At 43.6% G+C, this 18,874-nt stretch overlaps 1 protein-coding gene across 4 annotated transcripts in view; it reads right to left on the bottom strand.

Moving 5' to 3' along the window:
* Positions 1 to 243: 243 nt before the first annotated feature.
* RASSF4 (Ras association domain family member 4) overlaps positions 244 to 18,874 on the bottom strand; it is an 855,531-nt gene continuing 836,900 nt past the window's right edge. For all 4 annotated transcript variants that reach the window (XM_077454834.1, XM_077454835.1, XM_077454837.1 and 1 more), the window contains one exon: positions 244 to 670. In XM_077454834.1, the coding sequence (XP_077310960.1) occupies positions 601 to 670 (70 nt within the window). In that variant the 3' untranslated portion in view covers positions 244 to 600. The remainder of the gene's footprint in view (positions 671 to 18,874) is intronic.

The following is an 18,874-nucleotide window of genomic DNA, read 5'->3' as shown; positions in this document are numbered from 1 at the left end:
GATCACTTCCTACTCTCACAGGAGATATGAGAGCAGCAGGAGCCATAGGCTTCTGCTGCTGTCAGTCAATGTTCTGTGAGGAGGGATTGGAGGCATGGCTTGTCTTTATGGACTCCAACAGCCCTGCTTGGAATCATGCATGCATGGATAGAATACAGCTTGTTAAGGAGGCACCTGGAGGAAAGAGGAGTGGACGGCGCCACCAGAGGACTGCCAAAGAGGAGGTAAGGGACCACTCTGAAATATTGTAAATATAACCTATTTTTAATTTTAAGAAGAAAAATCAATAAAATCAATTTAAGCTTAAGATGAAAGTATAAATTTTGACTCTCCTGAACACAGATGTGTGATGCATGAATAGTCTGGAGATAATCCTGACACTATATCAGTAATGAGGCAGCTGTGATCAGTGTATTCTGAGTATCCTGAGAAAAGCTAAAAGACTCAGACTGCATGTATTGTCAAAGTAAAAAGTAGAATATAGTTCATGTAGTTATATGTAAACATACAACTGTAATTTAGAAGATAAAAATTTTCTGAACTGTAAGGTCCATGGTATGGAAGATCCAGCTTTCTTCATATTCTTCTCATGTGCTTTCTTCATGCGTAGCTCTCATAACTTGTTAGTTGTTCTAACCTTTGTAACATCATCAAGCGGATTGCATTGTACCTATAACAAAGAAATATCCTGTGAGTGTTTTTAGATTGTAACTATACTTTGTGTGCCGATCATATTAACCACCATCAATGTATTAGTAAAATCATTTACCTGTCCTGAGCAAATAAATACAATATGAATAAAATAAATAATAACTCTTATGGCCCATACACACAATCAGAAAATCGGACAACAGATCGTCCGTTTTTTTACATGCTAGTCTCATATCAAAAATGGAGAAGTTACTAAAGTTACAAAAATTCTCGTAGTACAGAATAAAAAATTGGAAGTGATGTCATGTGTTGTAGTGTATTTTTATAGTATTTTTGGATGACAACTGTACCGATGAAACGAAAATCGTAAGATCTGTTATCATACCAGAAAATTTTTCATGTTTATCAGATCGAATAATATCAGATGTACTGCCATGATCGGCTCTCGAATGCTCTATACCAACAATCTGATTATCATATGATCGCATTGAAAGCGATATTTTTTGTCCGATTTTTGGATTGTGTGTACAGGCCTTTAGACGGGCCATACATGGTTCAACAGGAAACGACTAAGATTCGAACCATTAGTGGGCAGGCTGACTGTACCAAGTTGATTAATCAATCAACTTGGGTACAACCTGCCAGCTGGATTCACTTTTAAATATTGCTAGCGGCTGCTATAGCCGCTAGCAATAATCACTGTCTTCTTCCCCGGGGACAGCTTCCCCTGCCGGCCGAGTGAAGACAATTGCTGATTCCCCTATCAGCATTGTCTGTGTTGATAGGGAAAATGTGCACAGTATGTATCCCCTGTGCCGGTGTCCGTTATAATGGGGTGAGGTGGCAGTCCATTGGTGTAGTGGCCCTGTTTGGTAACCTATATATATTTTTGTATACTGGTATATATGCCATCTAACTAGATCTTCTGATCCCTACATCCATCCATGCCTACCTCTTCTTTGGCACTGTATACTAATATAGACACAATTTACTGATTAATCACATTAGCGATAATATATTATACCATCATATGTGACAAGGAAATCCCAGCCACTAATCCTGCGTTTCACACTGATTTATTAACTCTAAGTTGATGCTCTGGCCATCTATGTTGTTGTTACTATGACATAACTGTTATGTGTACCACTGTAAATTAAAATGATCAGGATTTTGGTTGTTGATGCACTACAATTATTTTGATGATTGTTTCGCAATCTAACTTGATCCCTAGATTGCTCATCACACACGATCTTGGCAGAAAACCACGATCCAGTTTTCCCACTGGCTATACTGCTTGGATCTGGCTTCCATCGGTATTGAGCCCCAGTTAGTATGTATCAGGATAGGTGCACTATGAAGTTTTGCTGAACTACTGTATCTACTGAAAAAGGACCAGGTGAGCTTACCCAATTTTTTCATTGATATTGAATATTTTTGAAATGTAAAAATTCTGTTTTACAAATTGTATTTACATGATGTATTAATGACATGTTTATGTCTTATGAAATACAGATGAAATCATAGATGTATACAGTGCCCCGATGAAACTCTTTGTAAAACATGTTGGCAACTTCTGCACATCTACGTACCAGATTTGATTTCATATATTCCCAATTGACGGTCCAAACTATGTATTTTGGCTGCTTCTTGTTTTTGTTGTTGTTATTTTAGCTTTAATACTAGTAAATAAATGTATACCTTTTTATTAAATTACTGTTTTGGGTGTTCACCTCTGTAACAGACATATCTCCATAAAAATCACATCAATTGGGAAAGAGCTTTGTCTCTTTCCTTCTTTATTCTTTTAATCAATTCCAGGGATTGTGAGAACTTTGTTTCTGGAAATTGTCCAATAACTACACTCATGAGACTTATCATAAGACAGGGTTGGGACCTCTGTCCATTCATGAACTCCAAGAAAAATATTTCACTGTAAGTCAAAAAGCCTATCTTCTTAATTGTACATTAAGGGACACACGATAAGTAATCCAGGTACATAGGAATGTCCAAAACATGGTAATACATAGGGTTAGATGAAGCTCACAGAACTGCCTGAAGGACAATAATTCCAAAGCTGGCATCAGAGGAGGCCTGATCATTCACCTGGGAAACTTGGGGAACAAGTGAACGGAAGACCAGATACCTTGAAATCTGAGAACAGATGTCTGATACTGAAAAGCCCAAGAGGCAACAAACTATTTAATGGAGTGTGCCTAGGCAGTAAAAGGTTGAACCTTGTCCTTAAGCCTATAGGTTTAAATAATAAGCTGTTTAACCATTTGCTTACTGGGCACCTAAACCCCCCTACTGCCCAGACCAATTTTCAGCTTTTAGTTCTGTCACTCTTTGAACAACAATTGCGCGGTCATACAACACTGGTGGTATTTGTTCACCTGTTTTTTGTTTTTTTTAATTAAAAAAGACTGAATTAAAAAAAAATAAAAATACAAAACGGCTTTATATTTTGTTAATAAATTTTGCAAACAGGTAATTTTTCTCCTTCATTGATGTACGCTGACGAGGCTACACTGATGCACACTGATGGGCACTAATAGGCGGCACTGGTGGGCAATGATTAGGTGGGACTGATGGGTGGCACTGAAGGGCATTGATAGGTGGCACTGAAGGGCATTAATAGGTGGCACTGATAGTTGGCACTGATGGGTGGCAGTGATGGTCACTGGTAGGCGACACTGATAGGCAGCACTGCTAGGTGGCACTGATGAGGCACCACTGGTGGGCATTGATAGGTGGCAAAAAACAGAGTGAATGAGTATCTGTGCTAACTAAAATGGAACAAAAGGTAAAGCAGCCAGCACAGTTTGTTGATTCATCAAACAAAATACGAATAAAAGTCCAGAGTGCAGTGCTTCAATGTAATATTAATAATCAAATAACAGTTCAGTTATAGAGGAGATAAAAATGCTGAGGAACCTCCATCGACTTCAGTGTGTACGGGAAAATATAATCATATATCACAGAGGACCAAATACAGTGTCACATTCCAATCTCTGAAGACTGACCAAAAGGGTTCCAAATTCACCAGTCTCATATAATCTTCAAAACTGCCAGGGAGGGCTTGGCAGGATATGCACTCACCAACAAAGATGATACCCAATAGGAGGAAAAGGCAATAATAGTGAAGCCCGTAGGTTAAAAAATACAGTCTTTATTGTAGTCGGCTTACAGAAGTAAAACCCCATACACCAGTGGCGTAACTAGAACCTTCAGGGCCCTGATGCAAGAAACCATGAAGGGCCCCCCTGAACCCCAGCCAGGGCCCTTCCCTCCGAGTCCGGTAGGGGAACTCCAGGGAGAGGTCACAGGTATGACCTTTGTGAGCCCTGTAGTTCCACCACTGGCATCAGTTTTTGTTTTCATTTTTAGGTGCCTCATTGGGGGACTGTCCCTAGGCAGGATGGGGTCCCCGTCCCCAGAAGAGATGAGGTCCTTTTCTCCAGGGCAGATGAAGTTACTGCCCCCAGGTGAGAAGGGATCCCTGTCCCCAGGTGAGATGGGGGTCCCTGTCCCCACGTGAGAAGGGGCCCCTGTCCCCAGGGGGAGATGGAGGGGGTATGTAATGGTGTGTGGGGGATGGGGGCCTCTCACTCACCATGACCAATGCAGGCCGCGCACTCATCCATGTTGGCCTGGGCTCCATCCAGTGTGCTGGACGGGTGATCAGCATATCTCCCAGAAATACCTTTCATCATCTGTGTATGACGGGAGAAGGGGGACTGGCAGACAAGCCTGCAGTGTCCTCCGGGGAGCCGGCTCTCATAGAGCTGCACTGCATCTGTGTGCTTGGAGCAGGAGAGGGGTACTCTGAGGAGCCGGCTGAGGACACAGGTTATGCGAGGAATGCACAACTAAAGAGCAGCCAGGGCGATAGTTGAGCATGGAGCTTTGCTAGTCACCCTCCACCTCCAGCCACCCGTGTGCATGGTGCACTGGTACCCCTAGCTGCCTATGCTGCTGCCGGCCATATGTAGAGGGGGCTGGATGGGCCCCCTGCAGCACAGGGCCCAGTTGCGGTCGCGACTTCTGCACCCTCTATAGTTACGTCCCTGCCATACACACTACCAATTTTAATTTTTTTGTCAATTCTTTATTTGCGAAGGAATAAGATAGAAATAGCAAACATACATTGGTACACATGACATAACATAGTGGTGGGAATGGGGCACATTTTTTGCCACACTTTTTTCCACGACACACATTGATTTTAATGTGCTGCCATACATGCGGCAAAGTACCGCATAGGACATTTTGGTGTGTTGTGGTTTGCACATTTTTTACTTTGCGTTTTGCTGCATTTGTCACTCATTTTTTTATGTAGCAAAATGTGTTTTTTGCTTGTTTTTGGATGCTGTTAACAATTAATGGCTGAAGGTGCGACTAGTTAATTTTAGGTATATAAAGATACACTATACAATCTGATTGCACAATCTCTGTACAATTGCCTTTAGATTTACCAAAACTATATAATAGGAAGACACACCATCTATTCAATCAGGCAGGCCTTGCATTACATCAGGAGTGTCCAACCTGGGGGCTGCAGATGGGCCCATGCATGCAGCATGGGCCCGTCTGGGGGTATGCTACGGAGCAGGCAAATGCACGCATGGAGAGATGCCAGAGATGCTGTGTAAATATAGTTGGTGAGTGAAGGGTGTGTGCTAATGAGGTCCTTCCTTTGTTTTACTGGTTTCTCCATCCCAAATCTACATACCAGCAAGTAATGAAGCTTTCTAAGAAACACAGCAAGGGCAAAGGTAAGGTCTTGTTCTTAAAATGAAAGTAAGCTTTTATTTTTCTGCAACTGAGGTACATTAATGGTATATTGGTACATAGGGAAGCTGAAAAAGGTGAAATAAATGCAAACAGCTCAAACCATATCCACATGGTGCAGAGAAGTACTGTAGTAGGACAGAGAGATAAAAGTAAAGCATGCTGATTAAGGTGAATAAAAGAAGCACCTTAGGTAGAAATGATGCCCTAGGCCTCAAGCCAACTTCTTACTATTATAGAACAAGAAACGATTCTCTACCACTCTCTATCAGCTGCTAATTCAGAAATCACTTTGGTGTAGCAATAACAGGAAAGAAAAAGACCCCTTGATCAATTTAAATAAATTTCAGAGCCAAATGAAATGCTTCATTTGAAAGTAATGAAAAAGTTCTGATGGCAGAAACAAGAAGCGCTGAGCGTTGGGGAAGGAATATTCCCCCCTGGACTGACTAGGAGATGCGATCTGATAAGTTTAAGATCAACACAGATGTGGAAGGAGGATGGAGAGGTATATGCTGGGGGTTCACTGAGAAAGATAACATAAAGGTGAAAGAACTTGAGGTAACAGGGTTCACGATGAACCTATGTTCTTTTGGAGCCAACCACACAAGCTTTGATAAACAAACTTTTTACATATTGCAGCTTACCTGTCCTGAGACAAGATAGTTCCTTAGTTTTATTTTTTCAGCCTTTCTTCCTTTACACACAGACTGTATGAGGCAGGCTTTTTATCGCCGTTACATGGGGTGGGGGTTGGATGATTAGTTTACAAAAGAATAAGATAAAATAGTTTGTGATTATAGTTCAGCTTACAGGAAGTGACTAGGATGCTGTATTCCTAGCAAAATTACCAGCCATATTCTGCACTTGTGAAAAATGTTCATGAAAAATTAAAACCAACCACCACATCTAAGCAAGCAGAAACGTATTACATTTTTGTTCTTGGGTTTAAATTTAACCCCTTTACACTGCTTTCTGGAGGCCCTTTAAGTGGGTCTTAACGCTAGTAGGTAAAATTCAAATCTCGTGATTGCTGTGATTGGCTCTCAAAGTGGTCACATGACCAGGAACCCCTCCTGCCAGCTCCCTAATAGGGATGAGCCGAACACCCTCCAGTTTGGTTTGCAGCAGAACAAGCAAACAGGAAAAACATTCAGCAGAACACACGAACACCGTTAAAGTGTATGGGACACGAACATGAATAATCAAAAGTGCTAATTTTAAAGGCTTATTTGAAAGTTATTGTTATAAAAAGTATTTAAAGAAATATTTCATTTTTATTGTTTCACTTTAAGTATTAAAAAAAAATCACTGCTCCCGAAAAAAGGGCAATTTTTAAAAATAATTTTTGCATTGATACATATCCCCTTGGGCAGGGAGGGCCCCAAACACTTTTTATGACAATAATTTGCATATAAGCATTTAAAATGAGCACTTTTGAGTTTTCAGGTTAGTGTCCCATAGACTTACTCACTAACAGTGTTCCGGTGGCTTTCGAATTTGCCACGAACACCGCATATTGTTTGCTGTTCAGCGAAGAGGCGAACACACAAACATCAGGCCCTTCCCTACTCCCTAACACAGAGACCAAGAGCAATCAGCTGATAGCTTGGTCAGTGTGCTAGGAGTGCCTAGTTACCATGCTTCCATCACATACCCTAAGAGCCCATTGGCTAATATGTGCAGCGGCTGGGTGTTGAGCCTATAATATAAACCAGGCTACATATGCCTGCAGAGCAACACAAGGAGGTTGATTGACTAAAGACATTCAGAATCCTCACACAATTATTGTGTGAATATTCAGTTAAATTATTCAATCACATAAAAAACTAATTCATCTCCATATAATTGGATATATTAGGTAATTATTCACATAATTGTGTGAAGTGTAGCCATGGTGCGAGCACTCTTTACAAACAATCCGCCAATCACCCTGCTGCCAGACCCCCATATATCATTTGAGACAATGAGCAGTCATTTGCGTAGTTTTGTTGCATTTATTGTGGGATACAACTTGGGTGGGGTAAAGGGAAGATATGAGAAGCCCATAGCACTTAATGAATTGTCATCACATAAGACATTGATTAGCAGCTTTAGCCTTGAAAATGATACACTTCTAACATTCACAGTCTATTTCCCTTGCATATCTCCAATGCAGACTATTGCTTTTCTTCCTCTGCACTCACTCCTGCAGACTATTAATCCTCTTGTACAAATCTTCTACGGCAAAACTGTTTACAGATTACTGTTGCTTCACTTCCAGTATTACAAAAAAGGACCACTCTGAATAATCCCAGTTTGCTGGCTGTACTGGAATGATGTTGCTTCAGAAAATCAATAAGCCAGAGGCATGCAACTACCTCTCCCCAGTGGCTCAGTAAATGTGGTAGCCACACAGTCTTTTGGAAGATATTAGCAGAGTGCTTTAACCGGCCAGATGCCCTAGCAGACCGTAATACTGTTCCCAGCCAGTCCAAACGCTGCGCTCCCCGACCACAGCATTCTGCACTACTCTCAACACTTTTCCTGTTGCTTCTTGTACACTGACCTTCTCCAAAGGGCAATTTCTGTGTTCCCTGGTCACAGAAGTCTGCTCTTGTCAATCCTACTATTACTTTTCCTTCACCGATCTCCTCCAGTGTAGAAGTCCTGTGTTCCCCGGTCACAGCAGCTTGACACCAACTCCATGGTGAAGATTTCTATCCAGGAATACATCTTAGCAGCTCCTCCATCCCTCCTTCACACTTGGCACGCCCCCCACACATGGGGACGCCCTGCGGCAGCTACCTAAAACCCCATTCTTTCTTCCTGCGCCATCCAAACTCCACCCTGGCAGCATGTGACCTCAACTTATATGGGAGGCCTGCCCCTTGTCAATACCGAAGGGTAATTGGTCAGAGCTCCTCACATGAGCTGCCTACCACTAAAACCCCAACCTCTCTTCCAGAACAATCTTCCTGAAAGTAGGGGAAGCACGTCTGGGTCAGGACACAGGCCTACTTTACAACACGGGCCTGTCTAAATTTGCCTACACTGAAATCTCAAACACAGAAAAATCCTATTCTAGCACCTACCTTCTGGGAGAGCTTGCTAAAGAAGATTCACCACTCCTTTAGTAAATCAGCCCAACTGTATTCAGGTAAGTAAAAGAAGAAAATTGTGTTCTAATGTCCCGTGTTAACCACTTCAGCCCGAGAGGATTTTTACCCCCTTGACACTGGCAGTGAAGGGGTTAACAACTAGGGGCAGTGAAGGGGTTAAGTGTGTCCTAGGGAGTGATTCTAACTGTTAGGGGGCTGGGCTTTAACACACAGGACAGTGATCCCTGCTTTCGATGGCAGGAAGCTATGATCTCTATCCTGTCACTAGGCAGAACGGGGAAATGCTTTGTTTTACAAAACCATCTCCCCGTTCTTCCTCTCCATGACATGATCGTGGGCACCCAGCGGTCACAGAGACTGCGGAGGGTCGCTTCTTAAAAGGGGATGTACCTGTACTCCCTTTTGCCTACCAGCGGCATTCTGCCGACTTACATCGGCGTGCGCTGGTCGGCAAGCGGTTAAAATGCAAATGTGTGAATGAGGCCTTACACTGTTATAATCCAAACATATAATGCCTTGAAAAAGTATTCATACTCCTTAACATTTTCCACATTCTGTCACTTTACAACCAAAAACATAAATGTATTTTATTGGGTTTTATGTGATAGACCAACACAGAGTGGCACATAATTAGTGGAAGGAAAATGGTAAATGGTTTTCAAATTTTGTTTTACAAATATCTCAAAAGATAGGTGTGCATTTGTATTTAGCCCCCTTTATCTGATACCCCTAACTTAAATCTAGTGGTACCAATTGCCAAATGCAAGGACAGCATTAATCAGAGAAGCAGCCAAGAGGCCCATGGTAACTCAGGAGGAGCTACAGAGATCTACAGCTCAGGTGGGAGAATCTGTCCACAGGATAACTATTGGTCGTGCACGCCGAAAATCTGGCCTTTGTGTTGGTTTATCACATAAAATCCCAATAAAATACATTTATGTTTTTGGTTGTAGCATGACAAAATGTGGAAAATTTCAAGGGTTATGAATACTTTTTCAAGGCACTGTAGGTCAGACTGATTAACGTATTTATCCCCAGATGAATCGGGTGCTGTTCCAGCTCGTACCTTGAAGCATCAAATATAAACATCGGATGACTGCACACTGACAGCTATAAGATCCATACATTTTATTTCCAAAATAAAAAAAGTTCAAACAAGAAAGCACAGGGTGAAGAGCAAGTGTTGACACGTTTCACGCCAACAGGCGCTTAATCATAACACTTTGGGGGTTATTTACGAAAGGCAAATCCACTTTGCACTACAAGTGCACTTGGAAGTGCAGTCGATCTAAATCTAAGCCCCTGTACACACGGTCGGAGATTCTGCCAACCAAATCCGTCGGATTTTGTCCGTCGGATTTAGTCCGACGGATTGTGTCCGAAACTGTTGCATACACACGGTCGGACTAAGTTGTCGAAAAATCCGATCTTTCAAAACGTGATGACGTAATTTCGTTACGATGGGACTACATTCAGGCTAATAGCCAATAGCTTTGATGTAGGAATTTGATCTGAGTATGCGTGGCACTTGGTCCGATCAAAATTCTCTACACATGATCGGAGTATGTCCGATCGAACCAGTTGGTCGGGAAATATTTCCAACATGTTGGAAAATTGGGTCCGACGGATATTCGGACGGAATCAGTCCGATGCATACCACACACAGTCGGATTATCCGACGACACGGTCCGATAGGACACATTCCGATGGATTCTCCGACCGTGTGTACAAGGGCTAAGGGGTAGATTTGAAATGACTGGAAGCTCTGCTGATTTTAACATCCAAACATGTGTAAGCTAAAATGCTGTTTCTTATTTTCCTTGCACATCCCCCTCGGATCTACAGTGACTTTACTTCGAAGTGCACTTGCAGTGCAAAGTGTATTTTCCTTTAGTAAATAACCCCCATTATGCATAGAGGCTCTACCATTTAAATACTCCATCAGTCAAATTGTATGTCCAGCTGCAACCAATCTATGCATATGCTCTTAATGACTCACATTTAAAAACCCTTAATCGCAACATGGGAATTCCTCCTCTGCCAGCGAAGCAAGGCCTGGAAGTGCTCCATTCTGACAGCCCTCTGTGACGGTGGTAACATTTCCGCCATTTTGTGCTTGTACCAGTACTGGTCCTTGACCCTTATGCTTTTTATACGGGGGTCCCAGTTAAAACACTGTGGTGGCCTGGCTCCTGCTCATCATCCAGGATAATGTCGTCCTCCTCATTCTCCTCTCCCCATCCACGCACAACAACAGGGATCCCAGAAAGGTTTAAAGCATGCTCTTCTTGCTCCTCCTCATCCGCCCCGGCACCATCCTCCTCTGACTCCTCTTCAGACTCCTGTTGTTGATTTGTCTCAGATAGAGTAGCCCCCCCCTGGGAATTCATCCAGCATTGCGACTTCCTCATCTTCCTGCTCCTGCTCCTCTACGGCTTAATCAATGACACGACGCAATGCACGCTCCATAAAGAAGGCATAAGGTACCATGTCACTGATGGCGCCATGGCTGCATCTGACCAGTTTGGTGATCTCATCAAATGGCCGCAGAAGTCTGCATGCGTCGCGCATGAGCAGCCACTGGCGAGGTGAAAAAAAAGCAAGCTCCCCAGAACCTGTTCTGCCTCAGAGTTCATACAGGTAGACGTTACCTGCACGTTTCTGCTGGAGCAGCCTATCAAGCATATAGAAGGTTGAGTTCCATCGCGTCGGGCAATCTCAAATAAGACGTCTGACCGGCAGATTGTGTCGCCGCTGAATGTCAGCAAGGCGAGCCATGGCCGTGTAAGATCTTCTGAAATGGGCCGAGATTTTCCTTGCCTGCCGCAAGATGTCCTGGACCCCAGGGTATTTGACAATGAATCGCTGCACGACCAAGTTTAAGACATGTGCCATGCATAGCACGTGCGTAATTTTGCCCGGTTTCAATGCGCTAAGCAGATTGGCACCATTGTCACACACCACTTTACCAACTGTCAAATTGAGCGGTGTTAGCCACTGATCTACCTGTGAACGCAAAGCTGAAAGGAGTGCAGGGCCAGTGTGGCTCTTGGCTTCCAGGCACAACAGACGCAGCACAGCATGGCAACGTCTCACCTGGCACGTCGAATAGGTTCTGGGGATCTTGGGTGGTGCAGCGGAAGAGACGCTAGCAGTGGAAAAGGAGGAGTCAGCCGAGGAGGAGAGGGAGGAGGAGAAGAAGAGCCAGGCCTGCATGCAATCCGTGGTGGTAAAACCAAATCTACACGGGTGCCACAGGTTACATGCTTGCCCACCCAGTGGGCAGTTAAAGTTATATACCTTCCCTGCCCGTGTTTGCTAGACCACATGTCTTTGGTCAGATGTATCTTGGCACCGACACTGTGTGCCAGAGATACATTCACTTGCCGCTGAACATGGCCATATAGCTCTGAGATGCCCTTCTCTGAGAAATACTTCCTTCCTGGGACCTTCCATTGTGGTGTTCCAATGGCCACAAATTTTCGAAAGGCCTCCGAATCCACCAATTTATATGGCAGTAGTTGGCGGGCTATCAGTTCCGACAAGCCAGCTGGTTGGGCAAGAGGGTTATCCAGCGTCATCATTTTTTTACGTTCAAACATTTGGCCCACGGAAGCCTGCCTTTTTCCAGAAAAACGTGAGGATGACATGATGGAAGGTGGAGTGGGGGACAATTGTGAGGAGAGAGGAGAAGAAGAAGTAGAAGACGAGGCTGGACGGCGAGAGCCTGGAGTGTGGCTTTTTGTGTTCCGTTACTCCCACTGGGCTCGGTGATGGCAGCTCATGTGCCTTCTTAAGGCAGTCGTCCCTAGGTGAGTGTTGAGCCCCGTACACACGAGAGGACTTATGTCCGACAGACTTCCGAAGGAGTTCCGTCGGAGTTCTGCTGGAATTCCGACGGAGTTCTGACAGACTTTTCGGCCGAGCGGACTTGGCCACACACGATCACACTAAACTCCGACGGATTCGAACGTGATGACGTACGACTCGGCTCGAATAAGGAAGTTCATAGCCAGTAGCCAATAGCTGCCCTAGCGTCGGTTTTAGTCCGTCGGAGTAGCATACACACGAGCGGAGTTTTCGAAGGGGACCGGGTCCGGCGGAGTTCCTTCGGGAAAATTTGAAGCATGTTCCATATTCTAAAGTCCTTCGGACTTTGGCGAGTCAAAAGTCCGTTGCAGCCCACACACGATCGGATAGTCTGACGGACTCAGTCCTTTGGACTTTGGATGTTGAAAAGTCCGCTCGTGTGTACGCGGCATTGGGCTTAACGCGACTTATGTGTTGACTGCAAAGATTGCAGATGGCAACACTATTGTTAGCAGTGGACACAGTAAAAAAAGCCCACACTGCGGAGCCATGTGCCGGCGTCCTGGGAGCGCCAGATGTGACCGTATATGGTTGATGCCTCGTGATACATTAGCAGTCTGCTTTGTCCCTCCTGTGCAATGTAAGTTCTTCCTGCTTCTCCTCCCTATCTGCTGGTCCATATCTCCCTCTGAACTCCCCTCCTCTTCCTCTCTTGTGGGCACCCACGTGACATCACTAGACACGTCATCATCAACATCACCTTCCCCACTGCTATAATTAGAGATCTCGGAGTAGACAGCAACACCGGGGACCAACCTCCTCCTTGGGCTGATCTGGGTACTGTCGTCAGACTGCTGACTGGCGGTTGTTGCTACCTCCTCTTCCTCATCCAATGCCAAGAGTGGCTGCACATCGGAAATGTGTTGATATGGATCGGAAAATAATTCCTGTGACTCAAGCGGAAGGTATAGTGGTATAGTGGAAGGTATGTGGTGGTGGTGGTGTTGGTGGTAGTGTCTTTGGGGGTGCACACAGCAGAGAGTGAAGAAGAGGGTGCAGATCGAGAGGATGATGAGGGTGCAGAAGAGTAAGGCTGAGTGAGCCACTCAACCAAGTCTGGTGCGTCCTTTGACGTAATCGCACGCACCTTCTGCAATTTGCCACTTTGGCTCAAGCCTGTTGCTCCTGCCCTACCCCTACCACCCCTATGGAAGGGCCTGCCTCTTCCTCTGCCTGTCATTTTTTAAATGACCCTGTGACAAAAGTCTCTAGAGAAGTGCAGTATCTATGTGGAAGAAGGTATATAACCCCCCCCCCCCGCTTCAATCTCTTGTTTTTGGGGGCCACTGGTCTATCACACCAGTTATAATACTTTTTTTTATTGCATTGGTCACTCTTTGTAGTATCGCTGCAGAACCGCTCAGCAGTCACAATGCTGCACAGTGGAAATGCACTATACTATGCTTTCTATATGTGCAAGTATTTTATATGTGTATTACACACCTATATACTGCTCACCAAATAGTACACCTATACCAGTCCTTAAAAGGACCTTTGTGGACCTAGTAACTAGTGATTTGCAGACTGTCCCTCAGTCCCTACACTGATTAAAGACAGCTGCAGAAACGAGCAGTAATCTGCAGCACAGCAGTGTACCATAACCCTATATATTGTACACCTATACCAGTCCTTAAAAGGACCTTTGTGGACATAGTAGCTAGTGATTTGCAGACTGTCCCTCAGTCCCTACACTGATAAAAGGCAACTGCAGAATCGGGCAGCAGTCAGCAGCAGTGCACCAGCACCCTATATAATGTACACCTATACCAGTCCTTAAAAGGACCTTTGTGGACCTAATAGTAATAGCTAGTGATTAAACTGACTGTCCCTGCTCCACACAGTGTCCTGTCCATGTGCTGAAATGTCTCAATTGGCTGTCCTGTACCCCATTATGGATGTGTCATCATGGGTCAAAGTTCTTTCACACTGTAAATGCATATGTCCGCCGGGCGAACAGCGCCAATAGTCCGCCGGTTTGGCGAATCGCGAACACGCAAAATTCCAACCAGCCGCCGGGCGAACCGCGAGGCCATTCCTATGCACGAACACTTCAAGTGGTATTTTTCATCCAATTTTCGTATTGTGTGTATGAAGCTTAACTGTTGGTACATAAAAAAAAAAAAAACAATCCTCAATAAACATAAATACGGTAATTCTCTGAATAATCAGCATTCATTCAATTGTGCTTCCATGCAAATGTGAACATCCTGTTCCGATCTTTATTGGGGAATTTTATTTTGTATATAGAGTGTTTATGTGGTGAGTTTACACTTTTCATTGAACAGAGTTTGGATAACACAGGGTTAAATGGAAAGGTCATAAATTAACTGCACATTATCTGGACAGAATGCCTGGGAGATGTATGTTAGCTTGGGGGGCTGCAAACTCTGCAGGGCTCCAACACACACTCGCTGCTATTCCAACCCCTCACATATTTCCATATAAACTTACCTCCTGGCATTAAACTTTGCCAGGTATTGTGCTCAGCTTACCACCCCAAACTGATATTCCTCCCTCAGCTCACCTCTCTCCCTGCATGTCCTGTGGGCAAAATAGCTGTGCTCCTCCAAATGGCACTGAAGATAGAGGAGGGGGGATTCAGCAGGACACAGAGCAAGTATGCAGGAGACTGGGGGGGGGGATGAGGAGACAGAAAATCAGGAGGGGCCGGCGGGGAGGAGCGCATCACGGGAGGTCTGACTAAATACAATCTCTTAGCAGCAGGGACCTGATCTACTCGTCAGCTAGCTATGATTGACAGGTAGATCAAAGAGGAAGCTGTCATGGGGGCCCCTACTGGCAATGCCTGAAAGGTCATTCCACCCCTGGTGTGCAGCATTTACTATTGCGAGCTGTGTTGGCGGCTGCTGGTGTAGCACTTGCCACACAGCTCGCATAATTCAAATTCTTGCAGGACGTGGCTGCTAATGGGAACTGAGTTTCCGTTGTGTAAAAAGTACAGGAACAGAGTTCCCATGCATTCCTGCAGGACTTGAGCCCTGCTTAGGTATCTTCCTCATACATACCCTTAATACAAAAATTAAGATCGACATTAAAAATTTGGAAAATATCATTCTTAGGCAGAATCACAGCAGTTAAAATGACTATTCTACCAAAGTTATTATACCTATTCAGAGCACTCCCAATTAGACTAACTAAAATAATAATCACTAAATTACAAACAGAAATTAATAAATTCATATGGCTAGACTCTCACCCATGTTTATCAAATATGGTGTTATATAAACCACAAAGATGTGGAGGTCTGGGCCTCCCAGACTTTTGGCTATACTACTTATCTGTCAAATGGCACAATGGCATATTCTCAATCCCAAGATACCATGGGTTAGATTCGAGAGAGATTCCAGCCAACCATATTCCATCTCAGGCATATTATGAGGAAACAACATTTCAAACCATACCATTGACACCCTTAATCAAATATTTTCACAATCATACCAACTATGGAAACTATACAATAAAAAATTCAACCTTATATCTAAATCTGACCCATATGCCTCCTTCATAGGCGACCCAAAATTCCTCCAAAATCCTAATGATACGGGTGACTTCACATAGTGGATTAACAATAACCTGATTTCTCTCACTAATTTTATAAAAAAAATGTAACTTTACCTCCATTCTCTTCATTAAAAACCAAGCACCAAATTCCCAATACAGAGTTTCATAAATTCTTACAGATAAGACACTTTAACACATTTTCAAACAACAAATTCTCACCCTCCCTCATTCTTTGCGAACATATTTCTAAATTCACCAAGAAAACCTGGTCTGATATCAGAAATATACACTAACTTAATTAACAACACAAAAATAAACTCCCCTACATGCTCAAATGGGAACAAGAAGTAAACTTCTCTTTCTCTATCCAAGACTGGGACAAATGCATCAACAACTTACATAAATGTACGAGATCAATCACAGTCAAAGAGACTGCACTACAATTATTCACTAGATGGTACTATACCCCAGTTAAATTACACTCTATTTTCCCCAGAACAGCTCAGATATGCTTTAGAGGATGCAATTCCAAAGGCTCATACTCACACATTTTCTGGGATTGTAATAAGGTTACACAAATATGGAAACAGCTGAAATTGTTTTCCTCTGTAATCTCAAATAGTAATATAAACCTTACTTTGCACAATTGCTTCTTATTCGCCCCTGTCATTGGACTTCCCACACATAATACAAGATTAATACACACAATCTGTGTAGCAATTCATTGGTTAATAGAATTCCACTGGAAATCCCCTTCAATTTGTCCAGAGCATTTGAAAACCAAAATCAATCATATTAATCTTATGAAAAAAATATTCCATACAATACAGAATTCCATTCAGTTATATGATAAAAAAATGGGACCCCTGGGTTAAACATTCCACATTATTTTTTAATCCAGTTTGAGATTTACTAATCACAAGAGACAAACTATATGCTGTTTTATAGTTCACAAGCTAAAAAATGGTATTAACACTGATCACAAACTATAGCAAAATATTTTACTTTATTGTATACTATTTTTCTAATTTCCCATATGTACCAATTTGCTAATATTTTAATTATTCCACCATATATGGTGTATTTTTGTACCACCTTTTGTACCTAATAAAAATAGTTTGTAAAGAAAAAAAAAATAGAGACAGTTTTTGACAATTCCTTTATCGGGTGAGCGGTGGTGGGGGCGTCATGTTTGACGATGGACTTACATTGGGAGACATTGTTTTTTTTATTTTTTAATAAAGGAATTACCCTTTGACACTTTTTTGGTGAATGGGTTGTGAGGATGAGGCCCTTGTTCCCATCAACATGTACTTCTGGGTGGGCCCCCTTTCCTGGCCTGCCAAGCTGCGTGCTCGGATAAGGGTCTGGCATGGATTTTGGGGAGGAACCCCACACTGTTTTTTTTTCACTTTTTATTGCCAGCTATGTTTTTTTATTTTTTTATTCAGCTGTCAGTGGGGAAGCCCATTGACAGATGATGACTCATCAGGTGTTAAGGACACAGTGGCCAGCTTCCTGGCCCACTCCTTAACAACCAGCAATTCACTGCGCCCTGATTGGGCACAGCTTATAATGCACTGTGTGAGGTGCAGTGCATTGCAGGGCATTCGGCAGGGCGAACACCATCCAAACTCCCTGAAAACTCGGGGGTTCGCCGAATAGGTGATGTGAGGGCCGAACATTTGCTCAGCCCAACTGTTCGCCCAACTCCTTCACCAAACCTTTTAGACACACCTTGTAATAGAAGTTTATGGCAAAGCGCAGCTAACCCAGGAAAGTCGCAGATGCACTGCGCAGCACCCGTGGTGCAGGTAAACCGCAGCACATCAGGGCTCAGAACAGTAAAGGTTCATTTGCATTTGCATTTTGTGAGCTTTCAAAAAGTGCACCAAACCTGCAAGATATAATAGGAGTCTATGGCTAAGAGCAAAAAACCGTCAGAAAAGCTGCAGGTATACTGCACAGCACCCGCAGTGAGGGTAAAAAGTAGTGCATATGTGTGAAAGCAGCCCTATACTATTATGCCCAGTGCATTGCTTCACACTGACCTGAAGAACATCTCCTCTTCTTCCCTGCCACTGGCACCACTCTGGAGACTGCTACTCGGAAAAAGAGGTGGAGTGCAGTTTGTATCACTCCACATGACACAGGAGCAAGCACTTCAGGGAAAGCATTGGCTTATGCGGCTTTTGCTCCCTACTACAGCTCCAACTTTACAAGTAGTCCCTTTGCATTGCACTCTGTTGCTCTGGGATGGCGGGTCAGCAAGGTCAGACCGTGACCTACCAGTCACCTGACAATGATCTACGGGTTGCTCACCCCGGTCTAATATATACTGTACAGTAAACCATGCAAGGCTTGATTTTTCCCAAGCACTGCATATAGTGTAACCATTTCAAAATAATACACACAGAAAATGTAACATGTGGGATATCTCCTGTAACAGTTTATAGTGGACCTACACTAAAATGCAAGGACAATTTATGCATGGACCCTCCCCCACCACCACCTGATTTAAAAATTCTGCATTAGGGAAATTAAAAAAAAACACATACAATCATAAAAAAACACTTACTGTACTTACATAGTTAGTAAGATTGAATAAGGGTAGTAAGGTAGACACCAGTCCATTCAGTTCAACCTGAGTGAGTGCCTACAATTGTCCGTATCCTATCCAATTGCACACTCACATCAGTCCCTACCCTCAAGGAGCCCACAATCCAAGGTCCCCATTCTTATACTAGGGCCAATTTTTTTTTTGGAGTGTGGGAGGAAACCAGAGTACCTGGAGGAAACCCATGCAAGCACAGGGAGAACATGCAAACTCCAGGCAGGTAGTGCAGTGGTTGGGATTCAAACCAGTAACCCTTTTTACTGCTGGGCGAGAGTGCTACCCACTACACCACTGTGCCGCCCCAAATTCTTCCATACTTCTG

Source organism: Lithobates pipiens, unplaced genomic scaffold, assembly GCF_037356315.1.
Source record: "Lithobates pipiens isolate NorthernLeopardFrog02 unplaced genomic scaffold, aLitPip1_a1.2 Scaffold_25, whole genome shotgun sequence".
Classification (NCBI taxonomy): Eukaryota; Metazoa; Chordata; class Amphibia; order Anura; family Ranidae; genus Lithobates; species Lithobates pipiens.
Note: the sequence above shows the minus strand (reverse complement) of the source record. Positions and strands in the feature narration are given on the sequence as shown.